The sequence below is a fragment of the Phaenicophaeus curvirostris genome, chromosome 18 (genome assembly GCF_032191515.1).
Source record: "Phaenicophaeus curvirostris isolate KB17595 chromosome 18, BPBGC_Pcur_1.0, whole genome shotgun sequence".
Lineage (NCBI taxonomy): Eukaryota > Metazoa > Chordata > Aves > Cuculiformes > Cuculidae > Phaenicophaeus > Phaenicophaeus curvirostris.
The window spans coordinates 8,339,470-8,363,773 of NC_091409.1; the positions used below are offsets into that span (position 1 = coordinate 8,339,470).

At 59.0% G+C, this 24,304-nt stretch overlaps 1 protein-coding gene across 2 annotated transcripts; it reads left to right on the plus strand.

Moving 5' to 3' along the window:
• The first annotated feature begins 15,678 nt into the window (after positions 1-15,678).
• Positions 15,679-22,869, plus strand: RSPO4 (R-spondin 4). 2 transcript variants are annotated; one of them, XM_069871602.1, is made up of 5 exons: positions 15,679-16,148; positions 19,225-19,413; positions 19,717-19,860; positions 19,956-20,141; positions 22,751-22,869. In XM_069871602.1, exons 1-5 carry the CDS (start codon positions 16,037-16,039, stop codon positions 22,822-22,824), a joined length of 705 nt encoding a protein of 234 aa, XP_069727703.1. In that variant the 5' UTR covers positions 15,679-16,036; the 3' UTR covers positions 22,825-22,869. The 2 variants fall into 2 exon arrangements, with proteins under 2 accessions (XP_069727703.1, XP_069727704.1); XM_069871603.1 differs by having other exon boundaries at positions 15,687-16,115.
• Positions 22,870-24,304: the final 1,435 nt, after the last annotated feature.

Consider the following 24,304-nt stretch of genomic DNA (forward strand, 5'->3'; position numbering starts at 1 on the left):
GCCAGCGTCTTGCTCGCTCTGTGGCTCATTGATGATGAAAAGCACTGGCCACATGAAAGCGGCTCCCCTGATGCGGGCTAGGGGCCTGCGAGCTATGTGGGAGGCGAGGGACAGCACAGCCCCGGCTGGGACGCAGCGGCCAAGTCAGTAACGAGGTGATGAGGATTGCAGAGCCGGCTCATTAGTGCTGCAAGGCAAGTGCGTCACGTTGGCTGCCGGGCACGCCGGTGCTGTCATCGGAGCAGCCACGTCCTCTTTGTGGGCTGCCAGAGCGAAGCCGAGACTGAGAGCGATGCTGTGCGAGCTGAGCGAAGCCCCCGGAGCAGCCAGCACCCCAGCCGCCTTGCGTGTGTCCATGAGGATTCGCGCCTGGCTCTTACACCAACCCTCCTGCCAGCAGAAACGCAGGGAGAGCTGCACGTGGCCGTTTTCCTCCCTCTTTTACTAAGGAACAGGATCTGTGAGCCATGCATCTCCTGGAGAGCTGCTCCTTGCAGGAGTGCGGCCAGGGGTGATGTCCCCAGGGAGGCAGTGGCTAGAGCCGCCCCGGCAGGGCCGTGATGCTCAGAGCAGGTAGAGGGATGCATCAGCCGGGATCACCTCCGTCACACAAACCACAGCCTCCCCTGACCTTCATACTTTCCCACTGCCTCACTGCTCCCGGTGGATGCGCCCACTGCCGTGTCGTAATGAGCAGAAGAGAAAACAGATTTCCCAATCGCCCTCCCCGTTGGCAGCCCGCGAGCCCTCGATGCTGGGAATGGCAGCCGGCACGGCTGGGGCAACGCGATCACCCTCACACCGGGGACGAGCCAGGGCCTGGTGAGAGAAGGCAGAGAGGGGCCACGAATAGTCCCTGGCTGAGTCTACTCAACTTCCCAGAGCTTACTGGCACGTCAGGAGCCACCTGAAGGTGACTCAAACCACTGTGCCAAGGGACATCAGGTGGGACAGGGCATTGGTGGCTCCTGGAACAGCCTCACCCCTTGCTTTCATAGCTCTCCCATCACTGCCCTGAGAAGGGAGGGAGTCACTCCATGAAAATTCAGCCTCTTCCTCATTTCCCCTAAATTCAATTCCAGGGAAAAATGACACCGAGGCAGGAGAAAGGGGGCTTTCCTCTGGGAAAGAAATTCAAACCACATGGAGGCAAGCTTGGCACAGGAGGAGGGATGGGGGCTGCGAGAGAGCATGCTCTGGGCAGCGAGGCCAAATGTAAAGTCAATTAGCACTTCCAGGTCTCAGAATGTGTTGGAGAGCTGCGCTTCGAGCAGGCGTAATCCCCGTCGGAAGGAGCCTGCCAGTAGGGTTTGAAATTAATTAGGAAGCCCAGAGCCCCAGTGCTTCCCAGAAAAGCCTGTTAGCTCTGCAGTGGAAACCTTGCTTGCAGGGAGCACGATGCACAAACACAGTCGTGACTCATCAGCTGGATGGAGCTGAACTCAATTTTTCGGAGGTCAACACAGTCAGGTCCTAATGAGCTGAACCCTCGGCAGGGCTCCCGTGCTCCTTTTGATTCAGGGGATGCTCAACACGCCAGAAAGGAATGGGGATGGTTTTGTGGGATGTGTGTCATTCAGAGACACCAATCCCTTCCTAAGGGGCAGTGGTGATGGGGAAACTGAGGCACAGAGTGCTCAAACCATCTGAGCCAGGTGGGCAGCAGCAACCTCAACCTGACCTGACGCCCTCGGTTGGAGCCAGCACCCCACCGACCCCATCCCCGCAGCCCGGATCGCCGCTGCCCTCATCCCCTGGTCTTGAGGGCCCTCAGCCATGAATCCAAACGGCCCGGGACAGCCTTGGAGGAACAAAACAAGACAATCAATCACCCTTGCTTCACTCCCGCCCCAGTCTGCAGGCTGCGCGGGCTGCATTGTGCGGAGCCGGAGGGACTCCACATCAAAGCGGGGAGCAGCTGGCTGCCCCAGCGCCCAGACGGCAGCGCCCTGACCGCGGGCTCGGCCGCCGCTCGCTGCCCGGGGCCCGGAGCAAAGCTGGGATGCAAAACTGCTCCCTGCTTGGGTGCACCAGGAGATGCCCAAGGCCACGCCGGCTACAGTGAGCATCAAAGGCGAGGGGGAGAGGATGCTCCCCCAGGGCTGGGACCCCGCAGCAGCGTCCCGGGAGCATCTTCCCTCCGCAGGGGTGAGGAGGAGGAGGCATTACAAGCGGAGGAAAAGCCGGTCCCATCCTGAGCTTGTCGTGGAGCACTTCAGAGGCTGCACGAAGCCTTTGGAGCCGCAGGGATGGTGCAGCCTGCTCCCACGGTGCAGCTCCTGCTATCCTCACAAGACCCTTTCGTTTGCAGTTCCTTCCATGACACACGGTGGTTGGTTCCCCCGGGCTGCTGCCCCAGCGCTGCTGCAGACAGCACAGTCATTTTTGGATGTTGTTTGCAGCTCCCCTGCGTTTCTCCCCATCCCAGGCACGCACGGATGGTATGAGGCAATGTTCTTGGGGAGTATCAGCTTCCCGGTGCAGCGCTGTTGGGTAAGACCTTGCCTTTCTTCTGAGGAGCTGGTGGCAAATCTCCCCTCCTCGCCCCAAAAAGGCTGGTGAGGGGGGACCAGGGGGGGCTGATCATGGGGTCCACGTCATGGTGAGCAAGCAGGGTTTGGGAGGGGTGGTCTGGCCACACAGATCGCCCTGGAGTGGTGCCTGTGAGTGGGTGCAGCAGCACGACAGCAATTTGGGTGCAAACCCTCAAATATCCCCTATTTCCCCACTAGGAAGGGGTTAGGGTGGCTCTGCCCTGGGGCCCACGGCACAGGGTGGAGTGGGGAGCTCCATATCTCTGCTCAGGGAGCCAGCCTGCGCCCCAGCCTTGACCAACCTGCCATGCGCTGCCCCTCCTGCCCCAAAAACAGGTCTGTGCTGGCTCCAGCCCTGCTCCCGATCTTGCTATGAGGCCACCGATGCCGCAGCATCACGGATGCTGCTGGGAAAAAGCCATCAGGGCCTGGAGACCCACCAGTGGCATTCACAGCCCAGAGACCCCCAGCGCTGCCTGGGAGGGGATGGAGGCAACAAAATCCCATCGCAGGGTAGGTTTTATGTCTGGATTGAGGATGGGGTGGTGCTGTAACCTGTGTCTCTGGGCATTTGCCCTCCCTGAGAGCACGAGGACCGTGTGTGCGGTGCTGGGGAGCACCTCCCACCACCACAGCCTGTGGGCACATGTAGGTAACCCTTGACATTTTTCCAATTTGCTAATTAAGACATGAAATAAAAGTCACTAAAACACAGGGCTGAGTGTTTAAAGGGAAAATTCTCCTCCAGGTGCCAGGTTTATTAAAAGAAGAGGGGGGGTGAAAACAAGGTGGAGAGACAGGGTCACAAGCTGGACAAGGAATATATTGGAAAGGAGATGCCTTTGTGGGGTTGGATGGTGAGGAGGGGGCTGCAGTGAAACCCCATGTCCCCATGCTGCTGAGCCCCCAGGGTGCTGGGTGACCCCTGCGATGCCAGCCCCGGGCAGCGCTGCAGGGTGTGTGGTCCCCAGCTCACCCCTCGTGTACAGAGCATCCCCCAGTGGGGCTGATCCGCATCTTTCGAAGGTTTCCTTGTTAACTGGTTAAAAACTGCCCCAAACCAGGCAGGATCCAGGCTTGGGGGGGAAGAGTTGTGGCCCCCGGCCCCTCGCCACCCACCTCCACCGGGTGCCTGCACACAGGCGCGTCATCGGCGCTTACAGATGTAAAGCATTAGGATTCGTTTAGCAGCCCTTTATTGTCATATTTTGTTCTTTATTTCCTACAAATTTAATTTGCTGAGGGATGTGTGCGGATTGTGAAATTATTTGGAGAATAGTTCCTCTGGGTTTTTTAATTTCCTTTGTATTAAATTTTTACAATGTTTTAAAGACTATGAAAAATGTTAAATAAAAAAAAAAATAAAAAAGGAGGGCAAAATCCCAAGGAGGGAAGGAGAAGAAGCCAAAAAGGTGCTCAGCTGTGGGCTGTCCCTGGGACCAGGCACTGTCACCTCTGGCATCATGAGCACCAGGACAGTCTGGTGCAGATGACCCTGCCTGCTCCTCCTCCATCCCAGTCCTGCTGGGCACTGGGAACCAGGACTGGGAGAGTGGTGGACGGCTGCTCCAAGGCTGGTGTCAGAGCAGGACCTACCAAGGATCATGGAATCATAGTCATTAAGGTTGGAAAAGCCCTCTAAGCTCATCAAGTCCAACCGTGAGCCCAACCCCACCAACCTACTGAACCCTTTCCCCAGGTGCCACAGCCACACAGTTTGAACCCTCCAGGGATGGCAACTCCACCACTGCCAGGGCTTCACCACTCTTTCCGTGAAGGAATATTTCCTAATCTCCAATTTAAACCTTCCCTGGTATGACTTGTTTCCTCTCATCCTACCCCTTATGATTCGTGAGGAAAGCCCAGCACCCACCTCACCACAACCTCCTTTCCAGGAGCTGCAGAGAGCGATGAGGTCTCCCCTCAGCCTCCTCTTCTCCAGGCTAAACACCCCCAGGTCCCTCAGCTGCTCCCAGAGTCCCTGGGCTCCAGACCCTTCCCCAGCTCCATTCCCTTCTCCAGATGTGCTCCAGCCCCTCGATGTCTTTCCTGGACTGAGGGCCCCAAAACTGAACCCAGGATTTGAGGTGCAGCCTCCCCAGCGCTGAGTGCAGGGGACGATCCCTGCCCGGCTCCTGCTGGCCACCCCATGGCTGATCCAAGCCAGGATGCTGGTGGTCTCATTGGCCACCTGAGCTCATGTTTAGAACGGGGTGGCCGTGGTTGTTCCCACTGGGCACGTGGCTTGATCTCTCCCTTTCCTTTGTTCCGGGTGCTGGGTTGGAGCAGGGATCCCAAACCGTGGAGCTCTGCCAACCTGCGTTTCCACCCCAGCGCAGTTGTTTGGTGCAGACATGAAAGCCCATGGCTGGACCCTCTGAAGCTGCTCTCCTCTGCCAGCAGTTTCCAGCTGTGCCAGCTGCAGACAAGCCAAACTGTGTCCCGTGGAGGGCTCCGGATCTTGGAAGCCTTAGGGACGCCTTTCACTGCGCGTGGCATCGCATCGATGCCTGGCCAGGAGCTGCCCTCCTGCCCCTCCATCCCCTGCACTGGGTGTTTCCAGCTCATTAAAATCGCAGACACATTTTTAATCTCTTCATTTCTACCACTGTCATCATCATTGTTTCAGCCTGGTGCAAATTGGGAACTGACGCTGCTGCTCCGCTCCACCCGGCAGACTCTCTTGCCCCCTGGGACACACGGGAGGGTCCCGCTCTGGGGATGGGATGGGGACTGGGATGGCATCGGTCTCCTGCTACCGCTCCCCTAGTGGCTTTCACACCCGGGTCCCTGGCAGCAGCTGGCACAGGACCCCCGGCACACCACCTCCTGCTCTCTCCAATGAGGCTTCTCCTCCACAGCCCAGCAGTGTCGGGGTAATCGCAGGACCCTCCAGTGTTCCGAGGGGCTCTGGCGGCTCGGTGACACTGGGGACAGGGGCTGGAGGCAGTGGGAAAGCCAAAACCAGGGCAGCAGCATCCCTGGGCTTTAGGGAGCAGGGACAAGGGCTCCTCTTCCCCAGTGCTGGGTGAGGGGTCCCAGTGTGGACACAGCTGTTCTGTCCCCCACGACGGGGTCAGCAGGAGGGACTGGTTTGTGTCCCCCCCTCACAGTGCGGCAGATGGGAGAGAGCGTCGGGCTCCTCCCAGCTCCACGGGCCACTGGTGTGGAAAATAATGATGCGACAGGATTTCTCCATTAATAACAAGGGAAAGGAAGAATTCAGTGAATGCTTAACTTTAATTGAGAGCAAGAAGATGCCAGGGCTGTGCACAGGAAAGCTTTCCAGTGCAGTAGGATGCTGCCGCAGAACCAGCAGCACTGTCCAACTGGGAAGGATGACAGAGGGTGTTTGAATAAGCTGGGAACAGCACAGCCTTCCAGGGCTATGGAGAAGCAGGCGTGCAGGGAAACAAGGATGCTGGGATGCAGAAAAGCAGGGATGTGGGGATGCAGGGATGTGAGAATGTGGAAATGCAGGGATGTGAGGCTGCAGGGATACGAGGAGTTAGGAATATGGGGCTGCAGGGATGTGAGGAGTTACGGATGCAGGAGTGTAAGCCCTGACCTGACCACCACGACCTTCTGCCCGTGCAGACCCTCTCCCCAGCTCCGGGGTGCTGAGACCTCCTCAGCTCAGCTCAGCTCCTCTGGCCCCGCTGGGGAACTTGGCAGAAAGAAGGGAGAGGATTGCCGAGCAAAGCCTAGCTCTTGATCTGTTCTAGGAAAAAGAGGGGGCCACACCAAGAACTGTCTGAAACTCTTTCCCGGAGCCTTGGCTGGAAGCCGCTGCTCCTCTTTGCTGGGGCATTTTGACCCTGGCAGCACTGGGGCCGAGCCCTGGTCCAGCCATGCTGTCCTGCCACCTCCCAGCACCTTGGTTTTGGGAGCCGGAGCCACTGCCATGGCTGAACGTCCCCATCCCATGCACCCCTGCAGGTGTCCCAGTACGGACTCGCCCCTGCCAGGCACCTTCTGGCCCCTCTTCAGCACCGGAGATGCAGGGTGGTGGTTTTTTTGGGGCCAACAGACCCCCAGCATCGTTCCCCCCACGGCGCGCCGGCAAATTCCTTTTGCGTGAATGGGAAATATGATTTTTCCTCTTCTTCTCTTTCTTTCTCAGGAAAAAAAATATGTAATGAGAAAAATCAAATCAAAGCCTATTTGTTTGTGGTCTCAATGGTCTCCAGTTGTTTGGTTGAGTCTGGAATTCAATACGATGCTTTTGGGATGGCTGTGGACTCTGTGCACCCTGAACCTGCTGCCAACCTGGGAGCACCCAGCCCTACCATCGGCTGCATGAGCTGAAGGGACAGACGGACATCCCCATGTCCCCACTGAAACTAGGAGCAGTGGAGCCAGAGTGGATCTGGCTTACAGAGCCGGTGCTGGCTCAGGGAAAGGTGGGAGGTGCGGTGGGTGACTGCGGGGAGCTCGGGGTTCGCTGTGTGGTCTGCCAGGGGGGGCCCCAATTAGCAAACCAGCATTGTTAAGGAGCCCAAAATATCAGCAACCTCTCATTATCCCCTTTGCCCGTGGGAAGAGGGGTTTGCACCAGGGGAAGGCCATGTCACACATCACTCTTTCATCACAATACTCTGGTATTCTCCCCAACGCCAATGATTGGAACCAGCCGAGCTCCCCTGGCCCAGCGGAGAAACATCCCTCCTTCTGCAAATTGGTGACACAAGTTTAGTCCTCATCCCTGAGGATGCAGCAACAGGTCCCTGGCTCCAGGTTCACCCTCTGCATCCTGGAGCATCCCCGTACCAGGAGGGTCCCTCTGCCTGCAGGAAGGTGCTGGAGCTTCCCGGCTGCAATGGGTGCTCTGCACTTTGGACAAACAGCCAGGGGAGAGCGGGGTGAAGGTGGTCGAGATGAGGGTGCTGGATCGATCATTTTAGGCTGAACATTAGGAAAACTTTTTTCATGGACAGGTTCCTTGGGCACTGGCAGAGGCTGCCCAGGGAGGGGGTTGAGTCACCTTCCCTGGAGGTGTTTAAGGGACGGGTGGACAAGGCGCTGAGGGACATGGTTTAGTGTTTGATAGGAATGGTTGGACTCGATGATCCGGTGGGTCTTTTCCAACCTGGTGATTCTATGATTCCATGATCAGGGATCCCTCCCTGCCGCGGTCCCTGCTGAGCCAGGGCAGCGCTGTCACCTTGGGTGGGGAGAGGAGCCGGCACGTTAACAGCGTGCGTGCAGGGTGGCGAGCAGGCTGAGGAGATTTGGAGATGTACTTTTTTTCTGCATACATTTTTCCTTCATTTAATCTTTTTTTGCTCAAATTCCCAAGTGAAGAATTCTTTCCATGAGCCAGAGCCTTGCCACAGCAGCTCTACGCCCGGCTGTGAGGGCTGGGAACCGGACGGGGTCCGAGTCCCCACATCCCTCGCCAGCCCCAGCCATGCCGATGCCAGGGGGCTGGTGGGAGGGTCGGGGCAGCCTTGGCCCCGCTGGTACCTCCCTGGTTGTGCTTCTGTTCCTGCCCTGACCCCCTTGGCCTCCCACTCCTGTGGTTTGGTGCTTCTTGGGATGATGGCGAAGCCGCGGCTCCTCTCTGTGCTTCAAGAGGGGAAGCTGCCCACAACCCAACAGCTCAGGCTTTGCCTTTTTCCAGCTCCTGAAAATTGAGTTTGTTAATGGCATAAACAGGATATAAAAGGCTGGGAAAAAAAGGAACAAGAGTGGAACATTTTTCTCCATGGCTTTGCCTGCAATGGAAGAAGAGACCTGTGGGACCACATCCCCTGGCACTCCTGTGCCTCAGTGAAACCCCTCTCCTCGAGCAAACAGAATGGGGGCCTGGCTCCCTCCAGCACTCCAGGATGGCTCCTGACCCTTGGGGTTCTGTTAGCTCAAAGGTCGCAATCTCTGCTCTTGCTTTCTTGTTTCATTCACGGTGTTCTCCAAGCTTCAGGGTGGTTTATGGTGCTCTTTGACGTCACCCGCCTGCCAGGTGGTAATAATTTTCCCGAATGTTGGCTAAATATAATTATCACTCTATTTTCACTTTGGAATATTAAAGTTTTTTTGTCCCTCCTGTTATTAATTTTGAGAAAAGTCTCCATAAGGCACTGTGACACACGGCTGCTGGCCCCTCGGGGTTGATGGGCTCATGTCCCTGGGGCACTGGCAGCCACTTCAGGGCCAGTGACCATGCTCCAGGCTGAGCCAGAGGGAAGGGTGGGATCCTTTGCCCAGGAGACAAGAAAGTTGCCCAGAGAGGTGGTGGCTGCCCCATCCCTGGAGGTGTTCGAGGCCAGGTTGGATGGGGCTCTGAGCAACCTCACCTGATCGCAGAAGTCCCTGCTCCCTGAAGGGGTTGGAACTGGGTGACCTTCATGGTCCCTTCCAACCCAACCCATTCCATGATTCTATGTCCGCAGGGCAAGGATGAGCCTGGGGATGGGAGAGCAAGGAGGAATCCGTGTCAGACACCCCTTAGGACATGCTGGTCCCTCCTGGCTTGCTCGCCAAAGCGTGAGGGCACTCCTGCATTCCTGGACAGGGAGGAGCAGAGGAGCCATTGGCTTTGGTCATGATACAAATCGGACCCTTCTCCAAAAAGGTCTACAAGGCTCAAGTTTGCTGTTCAGAGTCCAATTGCTGCTGCAGCCTGTAGGACCCGTGGCGGTGACCAGAGCCGACCCAAGGAGGTTGGATTTTAAGCACACTGGCTTAAAACTAAGCTCAGGCACGGAGACACTGACACAGCCTGCGGCAGCTGAGTCGCAGCTGAGTGATGCTGACACTGGGTTGTCAGCCCTGGCGTGTGCTGAGATGCAGGCACAGCCGCACACACGGTGTTTGCTTTCCCTGAGCACCCAGATTGGCAACTTGATGGGCTCCCTGCTTGCCCAGGGCACTGCCGACCTCCGCACCGCATCCCCTCACCGGCAGCACCTGCACCGGGAGCTGCGGCTGCAGCGGGACGTGCACGGGGCCGGCACGGTGAGGGAGAGCGACGGCATCGGAGCCACAAGCATGATGGCTGCATCCACAGCCCTCCCCGGGCTCTGCAGCTGCCAGGGGGATTTTCCCCATCCAGGAGCAGGAGCCTGCCCAAAGCCTTTGTCTTCTGCTGAATTCCAGCTGATGAGAGTCATCCAGTAGAGTCAGAGGATTTACCCTCCTGGGGGTTTATGTGCAAGAGGGAACCATGTAGTCACATTAAAATTATTTGAAAAAGGATGGGACTTCTGAGTACTGTCTCACGTGGAGCCAGGAACATCCATCTGACTGATGCTTCCATCTGTCTTTCTCAACAGTTTCCTTAAATAGCACAAATGTTAGAAGAAATCCAGTTGGAATTTGGCGTAAATTGTTCTTCGGAGAACAGAAGAGGGCCAGCTACTGAAACACTGCTGGCTTGCTCCCATCGGCAACGAACACAGGGTTTTCACTGCTAGGAGAGTCAGATGCAGCTGAGACCCATGCCCAGCAGGGAGGACGATGCTCCGTGGTTGCCGATGGTTCAGCTTTGCTGGGAGAGCAGCTCTGGCTGCCACAGGCTAAGGGATACGGGGACACAGCATCAGCACCCGTCTTCCCTGAGGAATCCTGGCTCCCAGGCAGCAAAATAACCTGCAGAAGTACTGCAACTTCAGGTTTCTCCACTGTCCAAAAGCCCAGTCCTGCTGCAGGAGTCAACTGTATCCTGGGCTGCAACCACAGCTGTGGGGCCAGCAGAGTGAGGAGGGGATTCTGCCCCTCTGCTCCGCTCTGAGACCCCACCTGGAGCCCTGCATCCAGCTCTGGGGTCCTCAGCAGAGGGAGGACATGGAGCTGTTGGAGCAAGTCCAGAGGAGGTCATGGAGAAGATCTGAGGGCTGGAGCACCTCCTGTATGAGAACAGGCTGCAAGAGTTGGGGTTGTCCAGCCTGGAGAAGAGAAGGCTCCAGGGAGACCTTAGAGCAGCTTCCAGTGCTGAAAGGGGCTCCAGGAAAGCTGGAGAGGGGCTCTTGGTCAGGGAGGGCAGGGAGAGGCCAAGGGGAACAGCTTGAAGCTGAGGGAGGGAAGGTTGAGATGGGGTCTTCGGAAGAAATGTTCTCCTTTGAGGGTGGGGAGGCCCTGGCCCAGGTTGCCCAGAGCAGTGGTGGCTGCCCCATCCCTGGAGGTGTTCAAGGCCAGGTTGGATGGGGCTTGGAGCAACTGGATCCAATGGGAGCTGTTGGGACTGGATGGATTTGAAGTCCTTTCCAACCCAAACCACCATCACCTTCATCCACCATCCCCATCTCCCAGCTACCTGTGTGTCCCCACATCTCACCAAGAACTCCTGCCTCAGCCGTAACCATTGGCCGTGTCACAGCAGACAAGCCCCAGCCATGCCCTCCCCACAGCCTGTCGGCCAGCCCGCCGGTGCCGGCCAGCGCCAAGCCCGTCCCACGTGAGCAGCCGTGGTGCTTTTCCCGCTCTGACAGCTGTGCGGAAATTGGGAGGCGACGCTGACATGTGTCGCCAATAACCAGCGAACAAGCGCCGGCGGGGGTGGCTGTCCCCACCACCTAGAGGAGGCTGGCCACCCTCGGCTGAAATCACCACGCACTGCGGCTGAGAAGCAGGAGTATTGTTTCAATTATTTCCATTATATAAAGTCAAGCCATTTAATATATTCTGCCTCAAAGGGGCTCAACGAAAGAGATAAAATAAACACTGGAAATCTGCTCCGCTGTCACGGACGAGGAATTCAGTTTCGACACCAAACCTTCCCTCCCACCTCGCCTCTCGCCTTCTCTTCCCTTCTCGCAGCTCCCTCTCCTCCTCCAGCTGCCCCTTGGCCTTCGGCACCGCTCAACACCAATTCTGTCTTTGGGATTTGCTTCTGTTTTGGCAGCCGGAGCGCTCGGAGGCTGCACAGCCGCACCGGCGGCTGGGGCCACAGTGAAGCCGGAGGAGCCACGCTGGCGGGAGGGGAGCAGGAGCTCCAGGCGCTCTCCAGGATGAAGGATTTGGTGTGAAGTGAACCTGAACCTTCTTGAGGGGGGCACGTCCCCTCGAGAACAGCAGAACCAGTGGACAACACAGCCCCTGGCCCAGCTGGAGCGTGGAGGACGAGAGCAAGCGAGCCATGAACATGCCATGGGCTGCTTGACTGATGCCAGCGCTGGACTCAGCCACCTTCATGCCATCCTCCCTGCTTGGGAGAGCATCCTGGCACCGAGGAGCCTCACCAGTTCCATGTGCCGTCGAGAAGGGCTCCCAGGCAGGCTGGAGCTGCCTCCCACTGTGCAGAGCCCAGGTGCTCCATCCAACTCCAGCCAAGCGGGAGCTGCTTCCCGTTACACTTGCCAGAGCTCTCCTCCCTCGTGGGGCTGCGCCAGCCCAGGTGTTCCCAACATGCCAGCATGTGAGGAGGAGCGGCCGGCTGCACCAGGCTCCTGCCCAGGCTGTAAATCTGCAGTTTGGCCTTTCCCAGTGGGTTTCCCTGATGAGCTCTGAACTCTGCACTCCCCAGGCGCTGGGCTCATGGGTGATGCCACCACCAGGGATGTAGGTGATGGAAGCAGCCGTGCAGAGGGATGCCGAGCGAGGGCCACGATGCAGCATTAGGTGGAGCCGGCTTTTCATAAGCACAGGGGAAAGGGCGTCTGCCGAGCTGGCGAGGGGAGCGGCTGTGACTTTCCATTCCTGTGGGAAGTGGGCTGCCACCGTCCAAGCATCTGGGCTTGTTATGATGGGAGAGGAATGCCAAATATTTTTCTTCCTTATCCACTACCATCCGCTCAAACTCTCCCCTGATCAAATGCACATTCATCGCCTGGGATGCACGAGGGCCCCTGCTCTGGAGAAGATATCCCTCTTGGCGGCCACCGCAGCCCTCACGGCTGTGGAAAGCTGATTGCACCTGGGGAGAAAATCATGCTTTTGACCAGGGTTTCCCTCCATCCGCTGACCCTCGCTGTCTCCTTCCTCCTGCTGCCAGCCAGCTCCAGACATTTCATTTTTTCTTTGCTGCCTTGGCCAGGAACATCTCTGCACCAGCATCTTTGCACCAGCATCCAAGTGCCACTGTCCTTGCAGCAGCATCCCTGCACCAGCACCTTTGCACCAGCATCCAAGTGCCACCATCCTTGCACCAGCATCCCTGCACCAGCATCTTTGCACCAGCATTCCTGCACAGTGTTCTTGCACCAGCATTCTTGCATCATCATCCCTGTGCAACCATCCTTGCATCAGCATCCCTGTGCCAGCATCCCCGTGCCACCATCCCCGTGCCACCATCCTTCCACCATCCCTGTGCCAGCACCCCTGGCTGACCTGCAGCCCTGGCAGGACCACGCTGTCCCCTCTGGAACCGGGGGCACCTCAAAGCAGCCCCTGGGACGGAGCCCCAGCACGCCAGCCTTGTGGGAAGCAGGCGGTGCTGCCTTGGAGGGTCACCAAGATTTTTCCAGAGATGAAAGTGCGCTCAAGTGTCAAACAAACTTTCCAAATTATCTTCTTGGACACTTCCTCCCTGATGCTTTGGAAGACAGAGGAGGAACATTTCATTCCCTCTGTGCTGGCATGGAAGGGGGATGCGTGAGGGAGCCTGCAGCTGCCAGCAGCGTCTGCAGGCTCAGCCTTGCTTCTCCCCAGCATCACCCGTGTGAGTCACGGGCACCACTAGCCGGGCTCCCTGCCCCCCACAGGACCCCAAAACACTCCCTGGTGCCACAGAGGGGCAAATGGGCACCTGATTAATCAGCAAAGAGCACAGCATCCCTTCGCGCTGCAGTCTTCAGAGGAGTAGCCATAAATAGCCAAATTAAGGATTTCTCTGCTCCTTTGGGGACACCCGGCACCACCAGTGGGGCCCCAGGCTGGCACTTCTGCTGTCCTTGGCAAAGCTTCAGTGCCGTTACGCAGCCCAGCGATGAGCCGAGCACATCACCACATACCATCCCCAAGGAGATGGTGCTAATGACAGCCACCTAATTAGCACATGTCTCCTGTGAGGAGGCTCACCCTGGCAGGGCTCGCTCTGACATCCACTCACTCCTGCCATCAGCCAGAGAGCGTGACCGGGGATGAGGCGCTTCCACTGGCCCCGGCACAGTGTTTTCCTTCCAGGTCCCGACAATAATTCCCAAAGAGCTCCTGGAAACGGGTTGGGCTGCAAGGGACCACAAAGCCCATCCAGCCCCACCCCTGCCATGGGCAGGGACACCTCCCACTGGATCAGGGGCTCTAAGCCCCATCCAACCTAGCCTAGAACACCTCCAGGGATGGGGCAGACACCACTGCTCTGGGCAACCTGGGCCAGGGCCTCCCCACCCTCACAGGGAAACATTTCTTCCCAAGATCCCATCCAAATCTCTCCTCTTTTCAGCTGAAAACCATTCCTCTCATCCTATCCCTGCCCTCCCTGATCAAAAGCCCCTCCTCAGCTTCCCTGGAGCCCCATTCAGTGCTGGAAGCTGTTCTAAGGTCTCCCTGGAGCCTTCTCTTCTCCAGGCTGAACAATCTCAACTCTCTCAGCCTGGCCTCGCACAAGAGGTGCTCCAGCCCTCCCATGCCGGCTCGGTTTATGGAAAGAAAAGCTGGGCCAGATGCTGAAAACCTGCATTTTATGGGTAATTTTCCAATTTATTTCATATTGGCATTAGAAAAATCCTAGAGCAATCCTAACCGTTATTACTCCTGGTTTCCAATGCGGACGTCCAAAGGGTCTGAAACGGCTCCTTTGTTGTCTGAGTCATTAACTCATTGGGTAAGAAATGTGATGCGGGAGGGGAGCAGTGGGGAAAAAGAGTCAGGGAGGATGGGGTAGAGGTAGGAATGAAGGGTGGTGTTCTGGGGGGTAGAGCTGAGAATAACAGCAATAGGCTGTCCCTGGGCAGGGCTGGATGCCCCAGGACGTCGGGGGGCAGACACATCCACTGCAGCCCCACAGATGCTCTCCCCACTTCAGGGAGTTTGCTGGGGCTCAGTTTTCCCCCAGCCCCTTTGTACCTCCCAGGCAAAGCAGACCCAGAGCACCCCAGGTGAGAATGAGCCCCAGCCTCGCCCACAGGGGCAAATCCCCGTAAAAACACTGCACCCTGCAAGAGTGAGGCAGGCACAACCTCTCCCTTGGTGGACTTGAAGCCATCAGGAGTGAGACCCCACTGAGGTCCAAACTGAGCAAGCAGGGACACAGGATCCTGGCAGAGCCACCAGAGCAGAGCTCAAGAAGCACTGGGTTATACCCTAAAAAATGGGACACAGTCCTTGGCCCTTTTATTTCCCTAAGCCTCGCAGCTGAGTGGGGTGAGTGGCTAGATCAGCATCTGTCCCAAGGGGCTTGGGGGTTCAGGGGAAGCCGTTGTGTCCAAACATGTGCCAGCACGATGGGCTGAGCACACGGAGCTCCCAGGATGGAGACCAGCAGCACTGGCACCTGTGTCTCACACAGCTCAGTTAGGTTCAACACAGCTCGATTAGGTTCAACACAGCTCGATTAGGTTCAGCACAGCTCGATTAGGTTCGACACAGCTCAGTTAGGTTCAACACAGCTCAGTTAGGTTCAACACAGCTCAGTTAGGTTCAACACAGCTCAATTAGGTTCAACACAGCTCAGTTAGGTTCAACACAGCTCAATTAGGTTCAACACAGCTCGATTAGGTTCAACACAGCTCAGTTAGGTTCAGCACAGCTCGATTAGGTTCGACACAGCTCAGTTAGGCTCGACACAGCTCGATTAGGTTCGACACAGCTCGATTAGGTTCGACACAGCTCAGCTGGGCTCAGCGCATCTCAGCTTGGCTCGACACAGCTCAGCTCGCCTCAGCGCAGCTCCCGCAGCTCGCAGGGAGGTGAGTTACAAGGCACTTGGAAAATCAGAGTCAGCTGCAACCCTGGGGCCAACGAGGGCAGATGCAGAGCCGCCGCCAGAGCTGCCGGACACCCACCACGGGCTCAGCACGGCGGGTCCCCCGCTGCCCCCCAGCCCAGCCAGAGCTGCAGAGGCCGGGAGCGGGGGGATGAGCGGGGGGCTGGCACAGGCAGCGTCACCCGCCCGGCTCCACCCCCCCAAATCGCAGGGGGCTTTGCCGTCACCCCAGCGCTGGGATGGCAGCGGGACAGTCGGACCGTGGTGGGACAGCGGGACGGTTCCCAGCCGAGGTGGTGGCTGGAGCGTTCTGGCAGGGGGGATTCCAGCCAATTTATTTGCGAGTCATTTTGTTGCTGCTGAGAGATTTTTTTTTTTTATTATTATTATTTTGTGGGGAGGTGGGGGGGTGAGGAGGGGGCTGGCACTGGCTATAAAGGCAGAGCTCCCGGAGCAGCCGGCACTTCCCCAGAACCATGAGCTCTGCCCTGGCCTGACAGCCCCTGCCTGCCCAGGGCTCGCTGGCTGATGCCACCTTAGGGCCGGGCTCGGAGCCTTTGGCAGCACTGGGGTGGGATGGTGTGAGCCCAGAGCCACTCTCCTCCCTCCCACCGCCCCTCGGCTGGCTCTGGCACGAGACGAGACCACCAGCCGCTTGGATGATTTGATTTCTTCCTTGCCCGAAATTACTCCTGCCCAGATGCTGTGGATAATATTCATGTTGCAGTTATTCATCGGCTCCATGGAAATGCTCACGCAGAACCGATGGAAGAAGCAAGGTACGGTGCGCACAGCTGGCTCATCCCCCTCAGGTACAGTGGGGCAGCTCGGGGACGTGGGGCTGGTGGCCTCTGCCACCCCCACCAGCGTCAGAACCGCTGGCATTGCCTGCATGGATTGGGCAGGAGGTGTTAAACGGGGCTGATCCACACCTGGGGCTGGAAGGAGCCTGGAACCAGCATCCTCCCAGCCCTTGAGGCTGGCTGCACTCCCGTCTCGGTGCACGGCACAGGGGTGGCTCAGGGGTGCATGGAGAGGGCACTGCCCACCCTATGGCATTGCCAGCCCTGCCCTTGGGGCTGCGGTGGGACAGGGGGTGCTGCCTGTGCGAACCCCAAGAAGGCCAAGGATAGTGCAGACCACACTGGTTCTCTGATATTTCCCTTCTCCACTTAACACATTAAGTGAGCGGGGAGTAAAACCTCCTGGAAAGACGCTCAGAGCCGCTGCAGGCACTGCCTGTCCCCCTGCCCTCTCCTTCCCTGAGCAGAGGCACCCGCCAAGCTGGTGCTCGATGCCAGGGCACAGGGCAGGGTGTGCGCCGGTGCTGTGCTGAGGGAAATGCTCCCTTCCACTGGACACTGGCTCGTGTCCCCTCACTAAGATGTGCCAGGCAGTGGCAGCTGCAGGGAGAGGAACCGGGGCTGACGCTCTGCTCTGCGCTTGTGCAGGTTGGATTTGGAACCTACGTGTGCCAGAGTAGGGACAGGACCTGGCAGGAGTAGGGATGTCGGGGGCTGAGGCTGCAGCCCAGGCAGCTTTCCTCATGGCTGTTGTGTGTTAAAGATGTGCAGGTTCAGTGTGATTAGGTGGGTGGCAAGGCTGGCTGCCCTTACGCCCCTGATCAAGCACCAAAAGGGAGTTAGGGTGCCGCAAACCAGAGCTCCAGCTGCTGGCACTCAATGCTGAGCAGGTTGGTGCCATGGGATGTGCGGGGGCCTGATGTCCTGGCAGCACCTAGGGGTCCGGGCTCAGCTCCCTGCCTTCAACTCGTGTGGTCTCTCCCTGTATAACCAGTGTGGAAGGGGCAGCAAGGGCTCTGGGGGCTGGGAGCCGAGAGGGACGCTGCCGCACCCACAGCTCCTGGTGCCCACGGAGCCCACGGCAGTGGAGCTGGGCCCGGGGCAGGCAGCAATGGGTGATGCTACATTGACGTCCAGCACAGCCCAGACAGGGAGCACCCACGGGGGCACCTCAGCTCAGCCCCACATTTGTGATCACTGCCAGGCAAGGGGAGGTGAAGCCATCAGGTGTCCCTAATTTCCCTGGTCCCCTGGTTTCGGTGCGAGCCCCATCCCGTTGCGTGGCACAGCCCTCTGCCAGCTCCACGGTCGCTCCCCAGCGTTGCTCCTGGTGGGAGAGGCCGGTGCCAGCAACCCCGAGGGTGGTGAAGCAGGACCTGGCTGACCCAGCCTTCCTCCAGCTCTGCACCACGGGACTATTTTTGAAGCTGGTGATGGGAATGAGACACTGGAGCCTGCATCGGGGTCCCTGCCTTCCCTGCTCCAGATGAGGGCTGGGGGGAGAGTTACAGAAAAAAAAACCCAAAAACCCATGAAAAAGAATTAGGGGAGGGAAAGAGGCTCCTAAATCCCTGGGTCTCCAGAGAAGCTGCTCCAGCTGCAGCCAGGAACACAAATGTTGTCAGCGTTTGGTAAATATGTAACGGAGACCATAACAACTTAATGGATCCAAGGTGCTTCCTCAGTGCGCTCCCAGCAGCCTTAACAAAGCCTCCTGGCTGCACCACACCACGCTGCCACCCGAATCCCTGTGCTTCCGATCCGAACCACTGTGCCTCCCTTCCAGACCCCATTGCTCTGCCCTCCGAACCCCTGTGCCTCCCATCTGACCCCTGTGCTGTGGCAAAGGGACTGGGATCGGCCAGCTTGGGGACAGCTGCACGGCGCCGCTGCCCCACGGACCGGCTCATGCCAGGGAAAGCTGTGCCGGGGAGCAGCACATGAAGCTGGGAGGCAACATTTGCCAGCATCGCCCCCGGGTTCCTCATCACCAACCTCTGGGAGCTGCACAGGCATCGGCCACCTGTGTGCAGGAGCTTGGTGGCCTCTTACAGAGCTGCCTAGACAGTCGGGGGGGTGGAAGACACTGGGTATGGGGGGTCCCCTGTGCCTGGTACCCAACTACCAGGCTCCCGAAGTGTCCTTGTGCCAGGAGCATCTCTCCAGGCGGCATCTCTGGATGCAGGGAGCCAACAGGGGGAAGAGGAGTGGTCAGTGGGGTCTCCACAGGTTCTGACTCGGAGAATAGGAGTGATCAGGAGAGTCTCTGTGGGCCCTGCTGGGGGCTGAGGGGTGGCAGCAGCTGGTGCCCCAGCCTTGTCCCTGGGAGCAGAGCCCACCTCGGGGCAGGATACCATCCTGCAGGTCCAGAGCACAGCAAAGGCAGCCTGGGAGGCAGCGGAGGCTCTTGAGCAACCAGAAAGATCCCTATCTTGGCTTTTCTTGAGTGTTTCCAAAATGCTCTTTATCCCCTGACACTTAACAGGCGTCCACTAATTAATCCAGGTCAGAGCAGATTTCTTCCCGCTGCCCGGGCCATTCAGCTCACATTTACACCCTTCCCACGAGGTGGGCACGGCTGGCGTAGGAGCAGGGTTCAGGCTGACACCCTTGGGCACAGCCAGGCATGGGGCAAACCCCCAGCTCTGGATCTTGGGGTGATGGAGGTGGCGATGCCTGAACTGAGTGCAGAGGGGAGCGGTGGCTCTGTGCGTCCCCGAGCTGCCAGACCAGGGAGAGAGGCGATCTGGGGAGCAAAGGGGAGGTCTGGGGAGCAGAGGGAGGGATTTGGGGAACAGAGGTGGGATCTGGGGAGAAGAGGGGGGATTTGGGGAGCAGAGGGAGGGATCTGGGGAGCAGAGACGGGACCTGGGGTGAAGAGGGGGAATCTGGGGAGCAGAGGGAGGGATTGGGGGAGCAGAAGGGGATTCTGGGGTGCAGGGAGAGGTGGGAAGTGTCTACGGAGAGATGGGACAGGGTGATAGAGGGTCTGCTATGGGGCTGGGACCCTCCCCAGCGCCTCGGCCATGCCGTGCACGTGTGCTGCAGCCGTGCCACAGCCCCTCTCTGTCGTTTGTCCCTTCAGTGAGCGCGGGGCTCCTGGAAAACTGCACGGGCTGCGTCCTGTGCTCAGAGGACAACGGCTGCATCACCTGCCACCACCGGCTCTTCCTGCTCATCTGGAGGGATGGCATCCGCCAGTACGGGATGTGCGTCCACACGTGCCCCCCCGGCTACTTCGGCGTGCGGGGGCTGGAGGTCAACAGATGCACAAGTATGTCCTGTGCTGGCTGGGGTCCCCTGCTCCTCCCAGTGTCCCCACATCCCCTCGCCACCCTGCGGGTCCCAGCATCACTGGAAGGGTGATGGTTGCTTTTCCCACAGCATCCCTGGCTGCATGGAGCCAGGGCCAGCGGCGAGAGCCGAGGGCAGCCCAGACATGGGTTTTCCTCCCCTTTTCCCTGCCCAGAGCCGCAGTGGGTTTGCACAAGGTCCCCTGTGGCTACCAGGGCTGCCACCTCCAAGCTCGCTGCTTGCCGGCCCTGGGGCTCAGCTGAGCAGCCCTCCTTCCCTCCAGAGTGCAGGTCACCCAGCTGCGAGAGCTGCTTCAGCAGAGACTTCTGCATGAAGTGCAAAGAGAAGTTTTACTTGCACAAGGGTCAGTGCTTTCGGCAGTGCCCCCCCAGCACCACGGCGCTGCCCGGCACCCGCGAGTGCCAAGGTAAGCAGCCCCCACGCCCCGTGCCCACGCTCGCTGGGGGTGTGCGTGGTGCTGTGTGGTCACCATCCCCACCCTGCGTCCCTGTCCCCCCACAGAGATGTGCGAGCCGGGGCCCTGGAGCGAGTGGAGCGCCTGCACCCACGAGGGCCACACGTGTGGCTGCAAGTGGGGTGTGGAAACGCGGGTCCGGGAGGTTTCGGGGGCTGCTCGGGAGGAGGGGGCTGCCTGCCCCGCGCTGCAGGAGACGAGGAAGTGCCGCATGAGGAAGCACTGCCCAGGAGGTGAGCATCACACCCCAGGGATGGCTTCACGCCCCTTCAAAGGGAGCCCTGAGATGTGGTGGGAGGGAGGGCTGCGGCACTGGTCCAGCAGTGGCCGCCAAGCCTGGTTGTCATCTCCCAAGCATCCCAAGGCCGGTGGCTGTAACCGTGCAGTTCTGGAGAAAGCTGCCGTCGCAGGCACATGTGCTGAGCAGCCCTGGCGCTGGCACTGGCGCTGGCTGTGGGGATGGTGGGGGCTCCCACTCCACAGCCCCGGAGACTGCCGGGGACCGGCCGGCATCCCTGTCCATCACCGGGCTGGGACGGGTGCTGGTGCGAGCCGCCACGGTGGGACCAGGCTGCCGAGCTCCGGCTCCAATCCTGCCACGCTTGCAAGGAGAAAAGCACAGCCGGGGCTTTCTGCCTTCCAGTTGTGAACATCAAGGGTTGAGATCCCTTGATCTCCCTTGGGGGAGGCTCCTGCAAAAACATCTAAGCCCCTAAAATGCCATCAGTGCTTGTGGAGCTGGAAGGCATCACTCAGGGGATCTCTGACACCCAAAGCTTCGAGGGATGCCCCCAGCACAGGGTCCTCCTTCGCAGCTTGTCCAGCCAGAGGTTTGCCCCTGTTCCTGCGCCTTCTCCCGCTGGGCAGCACCGTGTCCCCTTGGTGGGGGCTCCGGTCACCCCAGTGCAGGCTCCCCAGCACGTCTCACAGTGCCCAGCCCTGGCGCAGGGTCCAGCCAGGCGGTGCAGGCGCGATGTGTGGCTGGCGATGGGAACCGGGAGGCAGCTGATGTCATTTTTGGATGCAGCTGGCTGGACCGAAGCTCTTCTAATAAATCTCCCCTTAATGACTGGCAGAAAGGGAGATTGCATGAGATACCAGTCTGGAGGGCCTGGAAGGAGATCTGAGTGGCCGGCCCCAGCGGTGCAGAGATTTGCGGCTCGGAGCTCACTGTGTGCCGTCAGACATGCCAGCAGCACCGCCAGCACGGCAGGCACCGAGAGCGGTGGGGAAAGGACTGGAGGGAGAATGGAGAAGGGATGGAGAACAGGGGCAATAACAGAAGACGTGCGTGCCGGGGCCGTCGAGCCAGGCGAGCGGCTTCATCCCAGCACCATCAGTCATAAATAATATTTTCCTGCTGACAGCATGGAGGAGCCGATTTCCATCCCTGCCCGGGCCCCAGCTCACAGCTTCGGGGCGCCAGGTGGCATCGATTTTGGGGATGATCCCCTCCCTGCCGGCTGCGCCGGCTCGGGACGCAGGGAGCTGGTGACAGTTTGATGTGGCAAGTTTGGCACGGGAGGAGAGGCTGCTCCGGAGCACGGTGTCCCGTGGCGCGGCGCCGGGCGGGTGTCTGCGGCACGGTGCCCGTGCCCAGCCGTCCTTGGCACATGGCAGGTCCTGGCTGCGGGCACTGCTTGATGGTGCTTTGGAGGCACCCTCCGCTGTGGGGTGACGAGGAAGGCCGTGGCACCCTGGCAAAGCGCTCAGCCTCCCAGCTCTGCCCGGACATCCTCTCCTGCACACCGGGAGGCCACGGTGATGGGCTCAGGGAGTGGTAGGGCGCCTTGCTCAAGGCTGCCAGCTGGGATCAGCTCCAGAGCCAGGTCTGGTGTAGAGAAGGGAGAGGGAAATCCCTTCAGTGCCCAGTGAGCAGTGCCTGCTGCCCGGGTCGGGCAGGCAGGAGAGGGCAGCCCCTCTGTGTCTGGCAGCTTGGCGTCCCCGCCGTGTCGGAGCGTGCGTCTGCCCTCGCTCCCAGGCTCCTGCCCGCCCAGCCAAGTGCTGGGTTATGGGATCCAGATGCGGGAGGAGGACAGGGAGTTCACTTGATGCAACTAAGATACCTCCAGCCCAGGCGAGCCTGGAAAGGCAGCAGGACCCGACTGTGTGATGAGAGATTTGTGCCACCACTTCTGAGCCATTCCCGGGCAGCTGGAGGAGAGAAGCATCCGCGCTTGGCTGAAGCACAAATCCCCTCACGCTGCTGTAAATCTGCCTTGTGTGTCTGCCCCGCTGTCCAGATGCTTGGTGTTCGTGCTGTGCCCTCTCCTCTGTGGGTGGCAACTGTCTGGGAGATCAGAGCTGAAAAACAGAGTTGGGCAGGGAAAGAGCTGGAGCCCTTGGAAAGGATCGGCCCCAGCAGCGTTGGTACACTCAGAGCTGGTTGTGGTCCCCGTGCCCCTTTCACTGGGACTGCGTGGGGAGAGTGGCACTGGACACGGCCCACAACATCACTTTGGGGTGTTGGTGCAGTCTCCATCCTACTTCAGCATCCCCAGTTCTTGGTTGGCCTCACTTGATTGAGTTTGGTTGAGTTGGCCCCAACCCATTCCTGGAGACTGCGGAGTCATCAGGACTCAGAGTCCAGCCACGGAAGCTGGAGGAACAATACACTGATGTTCTTCTACCCATGCCACCAGCACAACCAGACATCCTGTAGACCCGGGTTATTGCTTGGTGACCTGGAGATGACTCTGGGAATCTCCAAACTGACAAGAAGGTCCTGTGCTACTGCTTCAGGGAAGATACAGGATCCACAACCCATGGATGGGTCTTGAGCTGGATCCTGCTGCCTGGCCACCAAGCGAGCCCTCCTTTTCTCCTTCTTTTTCTGTTCCAGAGAAAACCGAACCCAAAAATAAAGGCAAGAAGCGACAGAAGAAGCCAAAGACAGAACCACAGACGGGTACCTAGCGGCACTGGCATGGGAGCTGGGGCGACACGGCAGGAGCTGGTCAGGAGCTCTCCGTGCCACCAGCTGGCAGCACAAAGAGCTCCTGACCAGCTCCCACCGCATTGCCCCAGCCACGTTGCCCCTGTTTTTCCATCCACAAAAAAAATTGCACAATTTTCTTCCCCCCCTCCTTGCTCCCATTTTCTTTTGAGACAATTTATGGCCTGTAAAACATTTCCTTTTCAGAAAATCTAATTTGCAGTGTCCAAAGCCATCCCCTGGGGCTCGGGGAGGGGGTGGCTCCTTTCTTTTTCTGGTTTTTCCCCTCTCCCCTGCCTGCTCAATCCCTTCCTTCACTCCAGTCAGTTGGGATGGGGTTGGATGGCAGTGATGAAGATGATGCCTGCCTGAGTATCGTTCTTCTCCAAGCCTGGGAGATGTCCTGTGGCCACAGTAACTCCCACAGGAGTATTGGGGTGTCATGGAGATGCACTGGGTGCTGGGCAGGGTCACCTCATCCTCAGCCACGAGCACGGAGAGTGAGGAGACCCCCAGATTTAGACCTTGTTGGGGACCATGCAGCTGCTCATGGCAACCCTGCCTGGTGCTCAGCATCCCCATGGCCAACTCCTGCCACCTACAGAGGGCTGGAGGAGCTCCTCTCCCTGGCTGGCTGGAGGTGCAGGAATGTGGGGTGACCATGGCCATGTTTGGCCAGGGACAGGGGCGCACACGATGTAATCGCAGCTGCTGTAGCGAGGCGGGACAGGGGATGCTGCTGCCTCCTGCATCCCCTACTGGGATGTGCTGGGAGCAGCCATCACAGCCCATTCCCAAATGTCACTGGGGCCACAACCCAGGGTTGCGGAGCCCACTCGTGCCAGTCTGTCCTGCCGAGCTGGCTGCCACGCTCACATCCCTGCAGAAGGCGTTAGTTGGTGAAGGACGGAGGGCTCTAGCAGTACATTTAACGTGTTCTGCTCAAAGTGCTGCCCCAGCTGCAGGTGCCTCTGGGTGAAAGCTCCCACCCCAAGCAGGGTCTGGCAGTGGGGTGTCGGAATGTCGGGGTGCGGGGGCCACACAGACCCTTCAGGACGAGAGCGCTGGGTGTCAGCATCGAGCTGGCCCCAGCTGCTGCAGCTCCTCTGTTCGCTTAATGTCAAATAAATGCATTAAACCTCTGGTATCCTCTTGCCTCTTCATATTCCTCACTTCCACAAGGCTCTGCAGGAGGGGACAGGGATGCAGCCGTGGCTACGACACAGCCAGGGGTGCAGGAGCAGCTGTACCCCCCAGTCCCCTCCTGTGCACAACCAGACCCAAACCACAAAGTGGAGGGGAAAGGCAGCCACGAGCATGGGACCCCACCGCCCTGCACCCTGCAGGCAGCGGCGCCTGGGACGGGCACCCTGCCTTTGTGCCCCCTGTGCTGTGGAGAAAATCACCCCTTCCTGAGACATGAGCATCCCTGTGCCCAGGGAAGCCCCTTCTCCCATGCCA